At 38.9% G+C, this 17,953-nt stretch overlaps 1 protein-coding gene across 2 annotated transcripts in view; it reads right to left on the reverse strand.

Annotated features, from left to right (window-relative positions):
- Positions 1 to 5,507, reverse strand: part of LOC131217090 (histone-lysine N-methyltransferase ASHR3-like) — a 35,219-nt gene extending 29,712 nt beyond the window's left edge. Inside the window, exons 1-3 of one of the 2 annotated variants that reach the window (XM_058211836.1) lie at positions 5,091 to 5,507; positions 2,754 to 2,900; positions 641 to 805 (exon numbers count right to left, since the gene is read on the reverse strand). In XM_058211836.1, coding sequence (XP_058067819.1) covers positions 641 to 805; positions 2,754 to 2,900; positions 5,091 to 5,399 — 621 coding nt within the window. In that variant the 5' untranslated portion in view covers positions 5,400 to 5,507. The remainder of the gene's footprint in view (positions 1 to 640; positions 806 to 2,753; positions 2,901 to 5,090) is intronic. The other variant, XM_058211837.1, reaches the window with a different exon arrangement.
- Between the last annotated feature and the right edge of the window lie 12,446 nt (positions 5,508 to 17,953).

The following is a 17,953-nucleotide window of genomic DNA, read 5'->3' on the forward strand; positions in this document are numbered from 1 at the left end:
AATCATGTAGAAGTAATCATTACAGTTTCAACAAGAAAATATGCACATTAATTTCTCAGTTGTGATGCAGCATATTTTGACAAGAAATACAATCTCCAATTAAGATCACAACATCAGAAGGATAATATCAGGTAGCTGTTAGTCCTAATGTCGTGTAACCATTACTCAAGCATGCTTATGTATCTCTGACCATTATGTTAGGAGTGTTTGGATGTGCCACCAAATCAAGATTGGTGGGACAGCTGTGCCAACAAGATGTGATTTGCATTTGGGGTGGCAAAGAAAATGGAACCTGCATTAAACAGGATGCTTATTGCCACCTTCCTGCTTTTCGACCATAAATTCAGAGGTTCGATGTGTATGAAGGTCCCAAATATCTTACTTATGTTTTAGCACTAACCCATCTTCTCAGCCTTAAGTGGAAACAAGACAATGTACAAATTTGCTGATTAAGATGAAGTTAATATATTAACTTATGTAATAGGAATAAGATATTTCAACAAAACAGGGAGGATAAGGTGTCTTGACTTCAAAAGATGGTTGTGTATCATGCAGTAGCAAACGGCACATCAAGAGACTCCAGAACCTCCAATGAGAAAGATAGTAGCTAGAAACAGTTACGAATAAAGCAGAAATTGACCTTCTTTTCCAACCGCCAATCGGTGGGATGCTTCCAACAAACAGCTTGTCGTGGTTGATTGATGGGATAGATAATATTATCTGGCCAAGGTGCACATTTAGAATGTGCTGCTATCGTACATCTGATGCAACGCCAATGTCCCCTTTTATTGCAAATGAAGCAAGCCTATTTGCAGAATCATGTTGCAAAAATGAGCCCTCGAGACCCAGTCCAACCAAACATATACTCTGATAAGAACATTTCACTGGGAGATAAAGCACATTTCATTGCAAGGACCACAAGTTTCATAACTATGTAGGAAATGTAACATAAGTTCTACAACTAGAGGGAAGGAACAAATACTATAAATACAAGAAAAATGAAACTAGCAAGGAATTGTTGAGACAAAAAAATAATAATAAAAATAATTAAAAATAAAAATAAATCGTTTATAAGTTCATTGAAAGAAGCAATAACAATATGGGATTTATACAAATATAAAATACATTAGCAATAACTAGACTACCCTTGTATACAACAAATGACCAAGCAACCTTTATATACAACATTATGTAACAAATAGAAGTACTAGCAATGATAGTACAGGATACCTTTCTAGATGCCACATCATCATCATCATCATCATCTAAGCCTTATCCCAACAAATTGGGGTTGGCTACATGAATCCTATTCCACTTTTCCACTTTATCAAGGGCCAAACCTCCAGTTAGATCATAGGTCATCAAGTCTTTTCTTCCTACCTCGGAGCCTTCAACTTGTACCAACTCACTCCTAATCAGCACGGTTCTTGGTCTCTATTGCACATGACCAAACCATCAAAGTCTACTTTCACTCACCTTATTACCTATTGGCACTGCTACTAAGTTCCCTTGAATGCATTTATTTTTTATTCTATACTTGTCTTGCCACTCATCCATCTCAACATCCCCATTTGGCCATTTCCGCTACACATCTGATGAACGTATTGTTCCTTAACTGCCCAACAATCTGTCCAATAAAGCATGGCTGGTCTTATAGCTATCCTATAAAAATTTCCTTTCAATTTGAGTGGTACACAACAATCACATAAAACTCCAGTTGCCCCCTGATTGGCGCATTTAGGAAAAGGCACACCCATCTAAAAAGATGACAGCCAAGATTGTGTTGGGGCTGTGCTGAATCCAACAACTACAGACATCTATGAAGGTATCTCATGATTGGAATCTCAAAGAATCATTTCCCTATTGTTATTTGTGGAAACATTCCAAAGCATATTTTCTGTAATTAAATCGCCTTCTGATCAAAAGATTATTAAAGATAGTCCTGGTGATGGGCAGGGCCTGGATTTTGAACTGGTGCTACCCCGGGCTGGGCCATTTCAAAATATTGATTTTGCCTAGCCCATGCCTGGTATTACATAACTCATGGCTCAACTCTCCAAATAAACTCAGGAAAATCAATATAAAATCAGATATACCTCCATACAAACAAGAAGGACAAGCGATCAAGAGATTCAAGACCATAAATATGTTGCATTTAGTTAGTTTACCCTGCTCAAGCTGCAGAGCAAGTAAGCATTTGCGGTGGCTGGTTCATGATTAATTTGCCGAATGCATCCATTTGTGGTGAGAGAACCATGCCTTCCATGCTAAGTGTATTGACAGAAATACACCTTCACTTCATTCTACAGTTTTGCCCATAGTTGCCACATCCATTGTCTGATTTCATTTGAGATTGTTTTGCAATTCATAATTCACTGAATTACTAGTGAATCAGATTCACTTGGATCAATTCAAAGCAAATGGAAGGATGGTTCACGTTGAAGTGACTGAAACAATTTGATTTGACCAAATTGGAGTATGTACAGAAAATTAGTGTTAGCATCAATTTAATTTGAAACAATTTTAGCATCAGTCTTAGCATCCATATTGCCTTTAAAATTCATGAATCCTAAGATGCATGTCTCCCTGGCTTTCCTTAAGATGCATTTTGCCCCTTGATTACAAGTTACAACTAATTGCAGTATTGTCTTTCTATAGAGTGATAGGTCTCCAATTGATACTTATAAGAGACAGTATTCTGAGAAACACAAAAAGGTACGCAGGAACAAGAACCAAGATTGGAAGCGTGTTACATGTTGAGGGCACTTAAAACTTCGACAGCTAGAAAATCCAAGTCTTTCCTTAGCGCATTTTATGTGATAGGCTGCTCGACAACAACGAGAATAGCAAAAGACTCCTTCCCCGGAGTAGATAAATTTACTGCACAAGCGACATTCAACCTGAAATAGATGGAAGACAATTCCAGTAGAAATCATTCAAAAAGCATAGACACCTACATATCAAGGAACAAGTATTATACAAGCAGTCAAGCATTGAAACAAGAATGAAGACCAAAATTTTGGCCCGTAAACATGTCTGCTATGAAGATATTCACATAGCAATTACTTTAGAAAAGTGAACTGCAGTAAAAATAATACTTACAACTACAAAAGTTCCAACATGAATAAGGGCAACAGCCGGAAAATGTACAATTGATCCTTTCATCATGTTCTTCATGAGAAGAACTTAGGAGGTCATACTTTAGCCAAGGAGCAGATTAATGGCTAGTCAGTCGCAGGCGCCTTTTAGTCAGGATGCCACTTATCTAGAATCTGATTCCAGCTCCTACTTCCAATCATCCTAATGGTCCTAAACAATGTTTTAAAATCAAAATTGGACCCCAACCCATTTCTTTGGGTGGGTTGTCAACCGATCAACCCATCGTAACCCAGGCATCTATTCTTGTACAAGTCAAACGAGTTTCAAGAAAAACGCTTTTGGTGTAGTGGATTAGATCTTTGTTAGTCGAGAACCTCATTTGCGATTCTCCATATAAACATTAGCAACAACTGACCCAAGTTTTCAGTGACTTGACCCCTCTTTTGTGCCAATTCTGATCCAACTGTCTGTTCCTACAACCAACTACTACTTCCATGGTTCCACTAAGACTATCTTTTAACTCATTGAGCTCTATTATTTATAGTTCTTGTAAACCATTTCAATTCTAGATATCTAAGTTTCTACAAAATCAATACATAAGCTAGGTGATCTTATCCAGTGTGTTTGAAGGCATGGTAGGCATCTCCATGTGCTGCTGCACATGTGGCATGCATGGACAAGATCAAAGGTGTTATTCAGTAGGCCCCTTAATGAATGGACCATAGACCAAACATGATGCTGTGAATGATCCTAAGTCCTAACCCTTCAATTGGTGGCGCACAAATTGACACTAAAAGACCAAAATCAGCAACCTCACACATTCAGTGGGAGAAAGTGCATTTCTTAGGTGGTTGGAATAGTCCAATAAGTGAGTGGCCAATCAATGGCGGATACAGGATGCACAGTTTTGCATCATCATGCATGTGTAACACATTGTTTACAGAATATGGAGGCACACAATTTCCATGCCTCCAGAGGCATAGGATCACTTTCCATAAGCTAGTTTAGATATTCTAACAATTAAATAAATATTTTAGAGTTCTTAATATTAAGAAATGGTGCCTACTATGTAAGAAGGCATACACACCCAGAATGAGAAACACCAATCTCCTGGAAAAGCAAGAAAATAATGAGAGAACAAAATCACGTAAAGAAATGCCTATTATGTAAGAATCTTAGGAGAGAATTATATGGTGTTCAATCAGTGTAATGCGTTCTGTGGGCCCCCGTCATTGGGTGGACCAGGATGGGTCTGATTAAACGAGTAGTCGAATCCAGTGGCCCACATTGTACAGGCCCTGGTCAGACAGTATCATAAGATTGGGGAGATATTGGGGCAACTACCATTCACAATGTAGCCCACCATCTAACCTGTTTGGATCACCAAAAGGTAGGTCCCACATGTAGAGTTTGCCAGCCTTACTCTTATGAAAACACTAGAATTATTCCAAATGAATTAAAATACAATGCTGACAAATAATTCAACCAACCAAGGTACAAATCTACACATCCAAACTACAATGCTGACATGACAAATCATTCATCGCACAAATATATACACTTTCATAATCAGAAAAGATTTGGCGAAGAAAACGGCACAAAGAAACACCCAATTTACAGACTCTTAAGAAGCTTCACGTGATTCTTGACCGAAAGAAGCAATTTCATTGACCCAGCAATGGTATAAACGGGTCCCACCAATCAGAAAGCTAAGAATTTCATCAAGCAGGCCCCATAATGGGCCCACAGCACTCTTATCAGATTATCCCATCCATCTGGTTCATGGGTTGAGATTGTACAAACATAACAGCCCACATTCAACAGGGCCGCCAAGTTAGATGGCTAGGATAACACGTTTCAGAGATCTTAGGAATGTCGCCAATGGAAGGTGTGGGCCGCGATATGAACCGTTCGCTCTCTAAATGGTGGATTCCCACATGTACAGTTTTCTGGGCCGATCGAACCGATTGATCAAGAAAAACGAGCATTACCATTCTTGGGTCGTTAGAAAGAAATGGAAGCCGGCATTCTCCTTCCGGGACTCCCGACACCACCTTCTTCTCCATCCAAGTCCTCACATGATCCTCCAATGCCAATTCCCCCTTCTTGAGTCTTCCCAATCCTGCGCCTCGGACCAACCTCTTCCGATTCTTTCTGGCGCTGGTAATTGGGGATTGCAGGCAGCGATCCTGGATGAAATGCCAACCGTCCGAATCTTCTGGGGCTTCGGATATCCCGGCAGTTGGATATAGATGGTCCTTGGAATTGCAGCGGGAGAGCGTTAACGAAGAAAACGCCATAGGAATTAGGGTTAGAGCATGTACTTGAAAGGGTAATTTCGGTATATTTCCTCTTTTTTCTTCTTCTGCTGGTGTGAAGTGTGATGGTGGTGTTTGTCGGAATAAAGGAAAGAGGCAGAAAATGAGAGAGATGGCGGGAAAGAGGGATTTGAATGGGTTTTTAAAAACTTCAATGCTCTGGCGCTATGTAGTGGATGATACGCAGGCACTTAAGAGATCGCACACGTAGGACACAAGAGAAACTTAACTGTTCAAAATTGTGGGTCCCAGTTTAGATGTAAAGTGAACAAGAAAGTACATTTGTCTGTCTCACTACGGTTAGGTGGACCGTTACTGGATGGTTAAAATGAAATATCCATGATCTCATTTCAACGGACAAGTTTCCACGGATGAGTGGTTCCAATTGCTTAACTAATCTGATTTTGGGATGTTATAGTTTAATTTGAAATAATATATTACACGTATAAAATTTCTAAGTGCCTGAGTATCAAGGGTCATACTTTATTGGAGTATCAAATAGCTCCCTACATTCTAGGAGCGGAGCGGATTAGGTGAGACCGCAAGCCGATGCGGCCCTTACCGTAGGGCCCACCTAGATGTATCTATTCCATATCTGCCGTTCATGATTTTTCCATATCATTTTAGGGTATTATCCTTAAAAAAATCCAATTATCAGGTGGACCATACCATATGAAACAGTGGTGATTAAACCACTTATACACCTTCAAAATTTTCGTAGGGCCCACCTCGAATGTATGTGGTTTATCCACGCCGTCCATCCGTTTTTACATCTAATTTAAGTAGTTGAATCCAAAATTGAAGCATATCCAAAGATCAAGAGGATCACACCACTGGAAACAGTGGGGATAATGATTTCCACCGTTGAAACTTTTCTAGGCCCTGCAGTGATGTTTATTTGTCATCCAATCTGTTCGTAAGATCATAAGGATATGGATGAAGCGAAAACACAATTATAATATTAATCCAAACTTCTATGGCCCCCAAGAATTTTTCAACAGTACACGTTCAATTCAAATGTTTCATGTGGTGTGGTCCATTTGAACACAAATGTAATGTTTTCCTACTATTTATTTTCCATCCAATCAAATGATAAGGTCACATAAGCCTCGATGAAGGGAAAAAAATTTGTCAGCTTAATCTAAAACATTTGTAGCCCATTAATGGTCAATCACCACTGTTTCCTATGTTGTGGCGCACATGATAATGGATGTGCTTCATTTTTTTTTTATTAATGTCCTAATATGATCTAAAAAATGGATGCACGATGTGGATGTAGAATAAATACATCAGCTCCACTATAAGGGACACACAGTCTTGGGTGAGTCCCGTGTCTCACCTAATCCACTCCCTTCTAGGATGGTAGGAAGGGTGATTGAAAATGAGTAATAATTACTTAGAGCTGTGATTGTGCACGCGGATTAGCTATTCAATAGGGAGATTGGCTATGAAGTGATGTCACAAAGTTATGTGTGCCTCACCATAATGCGTGCATTGTATCCACACTATCCATTCATTTGGAGATATAATATTAGAGCGTGAGACAAAGAATGACGCAAATCCAAAATTCAAGTAGACCCAACACACTCTGATCTATGGCTCAAGTGGTAGATGGAGTAAAAGATACCTCGTTTCAACACTAAGGTCTTAGTATCAACTCCCCAGGGGTGGCTCACAATGATGTGTGAGCTAACAGTGGGGTGTACTGACAAGCTTTTAAAAAAAATATAGACCCCAACACAAAACAGCGGGATAATAATGCTCATTGTTGAAACCTTCCTAGGGCCCGCTATGATGTTTATTTGAGATCCAACCTGTTCATATGTTAAAGCAGAGATGGACGAATGGAACACAGAAATATCAACTTGTTCGACAACTTCTGTGGCCCCAAGATGTTTTTAGTGGTAGGCGTTCAATCCTTACTATTTTATGTGTTGGGTCCGCTTGAGTTTTGGATCTACCTCATGCCCTAAATGATCTCTCCAAATGGATGGACGGTGTGAATAGGTCCACAGAACTTAGTGATGTCACTTCATCACGGATCTCACTGTGAGTGGCTAATCAGCATCCCGTGATTGTACCATAAGCTCACTTTTTTTTCTTTTCTTTTTTTAAAATTAAAGTTTTGAACTTTTTTTTATTTTTTATTTTGGGTTAGCTTGTTAGTACACACACATTCCATGTTAGCCACCGCCACTAGGGATCGATACCAAGACCTTAAGTGTTCAAACCAGGTATCTCCACTCAATCTGCCAGTTGAGCCATGGATCTAGGTGTGTACTGTAAGCTCACTTACAATTAACTACTATGATTACATTATTCTATTGTTTACCAGCCACTAAGTATGTAAAAAATGTAATGATCATATCTTTCATTACCTACTTGTTTTTTGTGTGCACGGATCTGACTCTTTTTTTTTTAAATTTTAATTTTATGCCATAATTCTCTTAATCAAACATTCTGAAAAGATAATAAAGGCTCAGTAACATTAAATTACATTGAGAATCGGAGCTGAGGAATATAAATGATGGCATTGGGCTAAGTGGCTGGATGAGCCCGACTCACCTTTCTAAGGACTTGGACCTATTAGCTTGGTCTGCTTGACTGCACATGTACATGTGTTATGTCTTACAAGAATCCCTGGATCTTTTGCTTGCTAGGGATTTCTTATTTGTTGTAATGTGATTAGTACACATCATTAGTGATGTTGTCAGCACTGCTGCATTAAATGCAGTCAATGATGACATGGCCTAATCACTTAGGGCCTGTTTGGGAGTGTGGATTTGAAACCCTTAGATTCGGAACCCCCCTGGATTCGAAATCCTCCTATTATGTTTGGCACCCTGGATTGGGAATCAAACTTTAATCCAAAAGTAGCTATGCATGATATATTTATATGGGTTTGAATTTAATTACTAAATCAACTTTAATATCCGTAATTAGCGACATATGTAATGTTTGACACAATGGTTGTAATAAGCCTAATGAAATATATGCTTTGCCTGAAAATGATGAAATTCCAAGTCTCAGATGGGCCACAAGCACAAGATCATGTCTGAGTGATTAATTAATGATTTTTAACCATTGATTTACATGGACAATGTTTGGACGGTATTGATCATCATATTAAAGTAATTAATAGCGATGCAATTGATAATCTAATTGTTTTATGATATCATTAGTGGGTCATGTGCCCAATAGAATATTAGTCCGCTGACACACATATTACACTTGCAACTATTGAAAGGATTTTAGGTGTAATCTAAGCTCATTGTGGATTTCAAACCCCCCCTTTGAGGGGATTTGAAACCCCCCGTTACTTCAAGTTGCCAAACAACCGGGGAATTTGAAATCCCCCCAAATCCATGGTGCCAAACGACCCCTTATATCAAGTAGGATATCTCGGCTATGGCAAACAGAGGATCCGAACTCATATCCTACAATTAGAAAACAACCTATGCATCTTGGACCTCTGTTTTCATTCCTTCAAGTGTCCATTTCTTTTTGCGCGTGTGCCCCTCTTAATCAATGGATAGTCAGGAACATTCAGGTAAGAATAGTAGGAATTTTATCCAAAAATTGGATCGGGCTGAGTTGGGCCTTTAGCCGTTCGGGATTGAGCCTACTATGTTAGGCCCATGTAAGGCTTGTGTCAGGTCACCCCTTGCACCTATTACGCTAGGCCCCCGTAGGGCTCGTATTAGGTTCAGGCCTTGGGCCTTTCCCTAGGTGCACCTTGAGTCGAGCTCAACCTGAACCTGACCAGCCCAACCTTTGAAGCCAGACATGGAGTGCAGGTGTTGGAGGTAGCCAAAACAAGAGTCTTGGTAAAGTAATAAGAAAGGGAAGAAGATTAAGGTTACATAATAAAGAAAATGCTAACACATAAGGCAAGATGCATTGATCAGCTTTGCATCCAAGTCTTTGTGGTGAAAAATAGTCTACTTTTTGGCTATGAAAAAAAAATCGTCGTAAAAAGTCTAATGTTGTATTTTGACAAAGAGTTTAATCAATTGTTGCTAAAGTCACTGTCTGTGATAACTTTTGTGTCATTGTCAAAAATCCTTTTTTTTTTTTTTTTGGCGATAACACATGATTTGTCATAAAAAGTGGCTATTAGTGATGACTGGTTAAGCTCGTCGCAAAAAGCCTATCCCGCCATATAATTTTCTGTGAAAAAATTCAAGCGCCAAATTTTCACGATAAGTTTTGCGACGACAATTGAATTTCATTGCAAAAAAGTAGATTATTGGCGACAATTTAAAATGTTGTCATAAATAGTTGATTTTTTGCGACGACTTACAATGTTGTCGTAAATTTTTGACTTTTTGCGATGAAATTAAACTCACTGTTAAAAAAGTCGTCACAAAAAGTCTAATTTATTGTAGTGTGCCAAGACTTCTCATACACTCGAAGCATGCACCACTCTGATAAAACCATCTTCAATCGAACCAAAAGGCCTTAAAAATCTAGATGGATAAAATAGAAAGGGTCTTGGGCCTAACCCAAAAAGGATTAATGGACTAGATTGGTGTGCTTACAGCTCGATGAAAGAAAATAATAGTCGATCATTCAGAATACCCAAAAACCTTAGACTACATGCAACCTCAATTAGGCCACATTTCTCATACTCCAACTATGGCAAAATTCAAACCAATCAAATCAAAAGGATCGAAAGGGTCTTGGGCCTAACCCAAAAAGGATTAATGGACTAGATTGGTGTGCTTAAAGCTTGATGAAAGAAAATAACAGTCGATCAATCAGAATACCCAAAAACCTTGACTACTTACGGCCTCAATTAGGCCACATTTCTCAAACTCCAACCATGACAAAATTCAAACCAATCAAATCAAAAGGTTCCCCAATGCCTTTCGAAGATAACTACCATATCCGATTGACACAAAAATGAGTCGCATGGGGCAGATCTCAATCACAGCAATCTTCAACTCCAACAACCCTGGAATTATTCACATAGCAACTGGGGCCCAAAAATGATAAAAATTGATAGGCGACCATTTATGAAATTATTCACGTATCGCTTCAGGCCAAAAAATGATAAAAACTAACATGCATTTTTTGACGCAATGCTCTCATAAGCCCTGCACTCTAACATTTTATCCTGACAACATATACGAGAGCAACTTATAAAATGACGGGCGGTCCTTCAATGATTATCTATCTCGTTTATATAAACCACATCACAACAACCATTTCAGGGAGCGAAAAACAAACAATAGAAAGAGGTCGTAAGGGAGAAAAACATGTGAGAGAGGGCTCCTGGGTGTACAGAGTGCACGTGTAGCACTTATCGGAGGTTCCAGAGTATTCAGAGATTCTGGACGGCACTGACATTCTGCCCGAGTCAAGAGACAACTGTAAAAAAAAGCGTTAGAATTCAAGCATAGAGTTGGAATTGGAGATATTAGGCTATCCCTTTTGGTAGGAAGGGTGTCTGGAATTGGAGATATTAGGCTATCCCTTTTGGTAGGAAGGGTGTCTGATCTCCCATTTTACTCATCACATCTCAAATTAATTAGCATTTAACTCCGCGCATTTCAAGAACACCAACAACACACTCACTCTTTTATTTATTTATGCTACCATTCTCTCCTATCTACACTAATTTTATTTATTTTTTTATTTGTCTACCTGGGATAATAAAATCCTGTGAAGTAAGGCCATGTGACATTGCTAAAGTTTCACTTAATCCCCTAAAAACAAGCCGCACGTAAGTGCGGGTAGAAAATGGTGCCTAAACTTCCATTTCTATCAACTATCACCGAGGTCCTTAAAATTTATGGTCACAGACCAATTGTGAGAGTCACTTAAGTTAAGAAATCTTCATTGACCTTTAAGCGATTTTATGATTTCTAACCAGGTATAAATTATAAAGCTTCATTTGGCTAATGCCGAATCCAAGTCAAATGCGTTACCATATTTAAATTAACACCACACTCCAAACTAAATTGCTCCAAACTAAATAGAAAAAAATTAAGTAGGCCCCGCACCTCGCACAATGGTCATGCCCCTAAAATAAGTTGGCAATACAGATGGACAATTTGATAAAACACATATCGTAGTAGCCACTATGGTGCCAACCGTGATGTTTGAGATATATATCTACTCAGCCAATTTATTTCACCTCCTAATTTTAGGACATGAGCCCAAGCACAACTACTCAAGTAGGCCCCATGACAAGACGGTGGGGATGGAAACGCCCACAGTTGGTATTATCACCGTAACATCATGACATTTTCAAAATCTCAACAATTTTGGTTTCTTCACTTTTTATTACAAACTCATCGCTATTTTAACAATAATTCATTTTTATCTTATTTTAAAATTTTAAAATTATTATTTTTAAATTTACAATAAATATTTTTAATATTTTATTTTCATGAGGTTTTTTTCTATAATATTAGAAGAAAAATGTTAAAATCTGAAAATCTCTAGAAAAAAATAATAAAAAAATCTCATGCCAAGAATTTTCTTAAAACAATGGTGATGAACTACCCAATTGGTGGACCACTCACTTTCTATTAGAAGCATGTTTATAGAGGGACTAACGAAAGAACATTTTTATATATATAGTGTAATCCATATATATATATATATATATATATATATAATATATATATATATATATATATATATATATATATATATATATATATATATATAAAAGAACTAACCCGCCTGAATACACCACACACACACACACACACATATATATACATATATATATATATATATATATATATATATATATATATATATATATATATATATATATATATATATATGGGATAATCATGACATCAACATGACATAAATGATAATAAATACTATCCATCTCAGCTAATATGGAATCATCGACAAGAAAGAACTAAATCAAAGAAATCTAGAACCAGCAGCAGAGAGAATATAGCTAGCTAGCCCCAGAAAAAACATGTGTTTCCACTGGAAAAGAAAAGAAAAAGATCGATGACAATATCCATGGAAGGCCTCTTAATTAGAGGGCTATGCTATGGTTCCTTAGAGTAGACCCAATCATCATGTGGATTCCACCATTGGATCTCATGATCGTGGCCCACTACCCTAGATGATTTAAGACTTTGAGTTTTGCTTATTATCATTATTAGGAACACCTTGAATAGTTTAGATTATTTTGATTAATTGTTATTTTTGTTACTTCGTCTCTAAGTAATAGTGTGCATACATGCCGCAATGGGGTATAGAGTTTTCTTATAAATAGGCAACCCATTGTAGGTTTTTTCTCATTGACGATTATAAATAAAATTCTGCGTTTTTCTTCTTCTCTAATTCTCTGAGCTATGAAAATTTAATTGGGTACAAAACCCTCCCTTCTTCGAATGACTAACTACCATGGTGCGAAGCCACACCCATTCCAAATTGCCCTCACCTCCTACCCCCAATACTCATTATCTCCCACAGTCATCCAATCATCAAATCCACTCCCTTTTACATCCAATCATTCCTCTACAGGAAATTTGCAGAATCAGGCTCTGCAGGAGGGCTGAAAATTCGGTGAAGTACTATGCATAGACCAGACGTCCGATCAGCATAAGATTTGATATGTGGGTGGCCCACCCTTGACCGACCAGACCCAAACTTTCCCTTTTTGGGTTCATGGGCCCCACACACGTGCGTCTGGACTCGGCCGCTGTCCACACATGTGGATCATCTCGGGTTTGTCTATCTCCCCTATTTCACTCATCTCTCGCATTATTTCCCTAACACTAACCCTAGATAATACTAAATCTCAAGTTTTATTCCACTTTTACAAACCATAGGTTTTCCTAATTTAAAACATGTGAACCCCTTGGATTGAGAAATAATCTTTTGCATGTGTGGATAAATCTACTCTCCTTTGAGCATTGCTTGGTCTATAATTTTTAATTGATCCAGCCCTAACATGTGTAGGCTTAGACCCTCATAAATTCCTCTTTGTTGAATGCTTGACTTTATGTAGGATGTGGAATTGTTGTGATTGTTTCTAAATTAGTATGATCTAAAGCTTGAAATCTTGCATATCATATTTAATTTTCATGTCTTACATCAAATTTAGTATCAAAGCTTAGGGTTTTCATATGGGAATGCATGACATGTTTAGGATTTAGTCTATTCACATCTATTTTGCATCAAGTCTCATCATATAGGGCTACTTAGGACTCATCGTTCACAACATGGACTGTTGAATTTTCTGTTGTTAGAAAATTCCCAAATTTCATGGCTGAATTTTCTGTTAACAAGCTATTTAGCCAGTTATGTTGTTGGAAACTTAGTAATGTTGTATAGTTTCCCTCATATAGAGTTTTATAGGATCATTTAGTCCCATTTAGGCGCATATAGTTGCATTAGAGGATCTTTGAGTGAGTGGTTGTATGCCGAGGCGTACTGGTCGTGGTTTTGGTTTGCACCCTACATTAAACATAGAACAATTGCAAGAATCCTTGAACGATCTAACTCGGCAGTTTGAGTCTTTGGGTAAGCGCTTAGAACAATGTATTGACCAACACTTAGATCAGTTTAATGTGCGCGTTACCCAACTAGAAACCACCATTGAGGTAGATGCCCAATCATAAGTAGGTGGTCAAGAAGATAGACTAAGGAATGAAGGTGGCCAAAGAAACGGTCATAGGCGCACACCCGTCCACCCACCCCATGAGGGACATCGGGATCATTATGACCCAGATGCGTAACTCTTCAAAGGAGTTAGAGTAGATGCCCCTACGTTTGATGGCCACTTGGACCCTAAAGCTTTTTTAGATTAGCTGGTAGATATTGACCACTATTTTAAATGGTATGACATGTCAGATGCTTATCGGATCCGATTCACCAAGATAAAACTTGTGAGCCAAGCAAAGAGGTTTTGGGCTACTATTGAGCGAAAGAAAGAAAGGTCGAGGGAGCCTCCAATAGTTCATTAGGGAGAAATGAAAGAAACTCTTAAGGAGAAGTACCCCCCTTTCTCTTATCACTTGAGGTTAGTTGAGGAATGACAATCTCTTCGACAAGGTTACATGAGTGTGGCAGAATACATTGAAAAGTTCGAAGAGTACTTGATCAAGTGTGAAGTTGATGAAGATCTCATACTCACTCTTGCTTGATTTAAGACGGGCCCTCGTTCCGACATTAGGAGAGAGTTGCTCGCCAAGGACATAAACACTCTTAAACAGTTATATCAAGTAGTGTTGGAGGTTGATCAATACCTCAAAGCATCTGTGGGAAGGTGGTTTAAGTTTCATGATTTTGGCGCTAAGGCCAACCCTTCTGAGGCTAATCCCAAGGATAATAAAGGTAAAGAAATTGTCGGGTCTAGCTCGTGTAGAAGTGATGCAACTAGGTGTTTTAGATGTCGGGAGTTTGGTCACTTTGCCCACTAGTGCAGCACAAAAGAGGGTACCAAGGTACTCCTTATTGATGGGTAAGTAGAAGTAGTGCCTCCAGAAAGTGACGGTAATGAGGAAGAGTATAAGCCAGCAGAGCCCCTAATGATGAGGAAGAGGGAGCGCAAGAGTCTGTGACCCTGGCAATTGTGCGTTGCGCCTTTGCCCAAGAAAAGAATACCGACGATTGACGCTGCAACACGATCTTCTATACCGATACAAAGTATAGTGATAAGAGTTGCAAGATTAGCGTGGATAGTGGTAGTTGTGCTAATGTGGCATCAACTGGCACTGTGAGTCATTTGGTCTTGAAGCTCGAAGTTCATCCTCAACCCTATAGAGTATCTTGAGTTGATGAAACTTTCATTCTAATCTCGCATCGTTGTCTTGTTCCTATTCAGTTTGGATCATATAAAGACATACTTTGGCGTGATATTGTTCACATGGATGTTGGCCATATTATTTTGGGTAGACCCTGGCTCTATGACAGAGATGTTACCATATTGGGTCATTCAAATGTATGTATATTCTGGTTTGAGGGCAAGAAAGTCAAACTAAATCCACTTCCACCCAAGAATACGACTGGAAATGAGTTAACCACAAAGAGTGGTGTGAGCAGCTTGAAAGAATTGAAGGAGTCAAAGTCCGAGTCTAAGTCTCTCCATATTCTAAATGCCAAAGACTTTGAGCGAGAGACTAAGTCGGACTCGGTGGTGTACGCCCTTGTGGCTAGGGAGAGTGCACCAGAGGCTAGTGTAGAGTTACCCATTGAAACCATTTCGGTAGTGGATGAGTTCCGTCATGTCTTTCCTATGGATCTACCGGAGCTTCTTCCTATGTGGGATATACAACATGCTATTGATTTAGTCCCTGGGGCGACTCTAACAAACCTCCCTCATTATAGAATGAACCCAATGAAGCATGCAGAGTTGAAAAGATAGATTGATGAGCTTTCAGAAAAGGGTTTCATTCGAGAGAGCATGAGCCCGTGTGCCGTACTCGCCCTTCTTACACCTAAGAAGGATGGCACATGGAGGATATGTGTTGATAGTAGGTCAACAAAATCACAGTCAAGTATTGGTTTCTCATACCGCGTCTTAATGACATGTTGGATATGATGGCCAACGCTACTAGCTTCTCAAAAATCGACTTCAAAAGTGATTATCACCAAATCTATGTACGCCCTAGTGATGAGTGGAAGACAACCTTCAAAACGAAGGATGGGTTTTATGAGTGGCTAGTCATGCCTTTTAGGCTGACTAACGCCCCAAGTACTTTCATGCGTGTGATGACCCAAGTGTTGAGGCCCTTCATGGGAAAGTTCCTGGTTATCTACTTTGACTATATCTTAATTTATAGCATGACTAAGGAACAACACCTCAACCATTTAAGGCAAGTTTGTGGGATCCTTAGAGCCGAGAAATTATACACCAACTTAAAGAAGTGTGTGTTTATGTCTAGTAGTATTATCTTCTTAGAGTTTGTTGTGTCAGCTGAGGGTGTATTGGCGGATCCCGAGAAGGTCAAAGTCATTGTTAATTGGCCTCAACCCCGCAATATTCACGAGGTGCGCAGCTTTCATGGCTTGGCTACCTTTTATAGATGGTTCATTCGAGGTTTTAGTTCCATTATGGCTCCCATCACAGATTGCATAAAAAAAAAGAGTTTCAATGGACGAAGGCAATCTCAAAAGCTTTTAAGGAGGTAAAGGTCAGGATAATAGAAGCTTCAATCATGCGACTTTTAAATTTTTCAAAAGCTTTTGAAGTCGCATGAGATGTGTCAGGAGTCGGCGTAGGAGGAGTACTTAATCAGGAAGGGCACCCTGTCGCCTTTTTTAGTGAGAAACTGGCAAAAATACTCCACCTATGACAAAGAATTATATGCGGTAGCGCAATCACTGAGCCACTGGGAGAATTATCTATTGCCGCAAGAATTCGTCTTGTTCTCAGATCACGAGGCCTTGAGATATCTGAACTCTCAGAAGAAATTAAACCCTAGGCACGCTAAGTGGGTCGAATTCCTTCAAGAGTACACTTTTGTACTTAAGCATAAGGCTAGTGTAGAGAATAAGCTTGCCAACGCATTGAGTCGTTGAGTCGCATTACTCAATTCCATGAATGTCGAAGTCACAGGCATTGAGCATGTCAGAGAGGATTATTCTAAGTGCTCAGATTTAGAGTTGTGATGCGTCGTTGTTAGAAAGTCCGTCAGGAGCTAGTAGTGAGTACTTGATTTTAGAGGGATATTTGTTTAGAAGTGATCGCTTATGCGTACTTAATTTTATAGGGATATTTGTTTAAGAGTGATTGCTTATGCATACCGCACACCTCCCTTCGCGATTTTCTTGTCTGGGAGTTACATTTAGGAGAGGTCGCGGGTCATTTTGGTCGAGACAAGACCATTGCCCTAGTGGAGGATATGTTCTATTGCCAAGCCTTAAGCGAGACGTAGTCAAAATTATAGGACAATGTTATACTTGTCAACTGGCAAAGTAGAAAAAGTAAAATATGCATGGACTATACACACTTTTGCCAGTTCCATTCATCCCTCAGTAGGACAACAGTATGGACTTTGTGCTTGGGCTCCATAAGACTATTCGGAAACACGATTCCATATTTGTTGTCGTAGACAATATTTTTAAAATCGCCTACTTCATTCCTTGTTCTAAGACCTTCGATGCATCTCATGTTGTCAAGCTGTTCTTTAGTGAGGTCGTCAAACTTTATGGGTTACCAAAAACCATAGCGTCTGACCATGACGTACGATTTATGAGTTATTTTTAAAAGACATTATAACACATGATGAATACTGGGCTCCAATTTTCTTCTGCCTACCACCCTCAAATCAATGGTCAGACCGAGGTGGTCAATAGGAGCCTAGGGAGTTTCCTCAGATGTTTAGTAGAGGAGCACATCAGGACGTGAAACACCACACTACCTATAGCTAAGTTTACATTTAATAGTTCTGTCAATATATCCACAGGTTTAAGTCCTTTTGAAGTTGTTACTAGTTATAAACCTAGGAAGTTTATTTATCTCGTCCCCATATCACTGTCCCATAGGCCATCAGAGTTTGCAAAGTCTTTTACACATCACATTCATTCATTGCATCAAGAAATTAGGC

Source organism: Magnolia sinica, chromosome 10 (assembly GCF_029962835.1).
Source record: "Magnolia sinica isolate HGM2019 chromosome 10, MsV1, whole genome shotgun sequence".
In the NCBI taxonomy this organism is placed as follows: domain Eukaryota; kingdom Viridiplantae; phylum Streptophyta; class Magnoliopsida; order Magnoliales; family Magnoliaceae; genus Magnolia; species Magnolia sinica.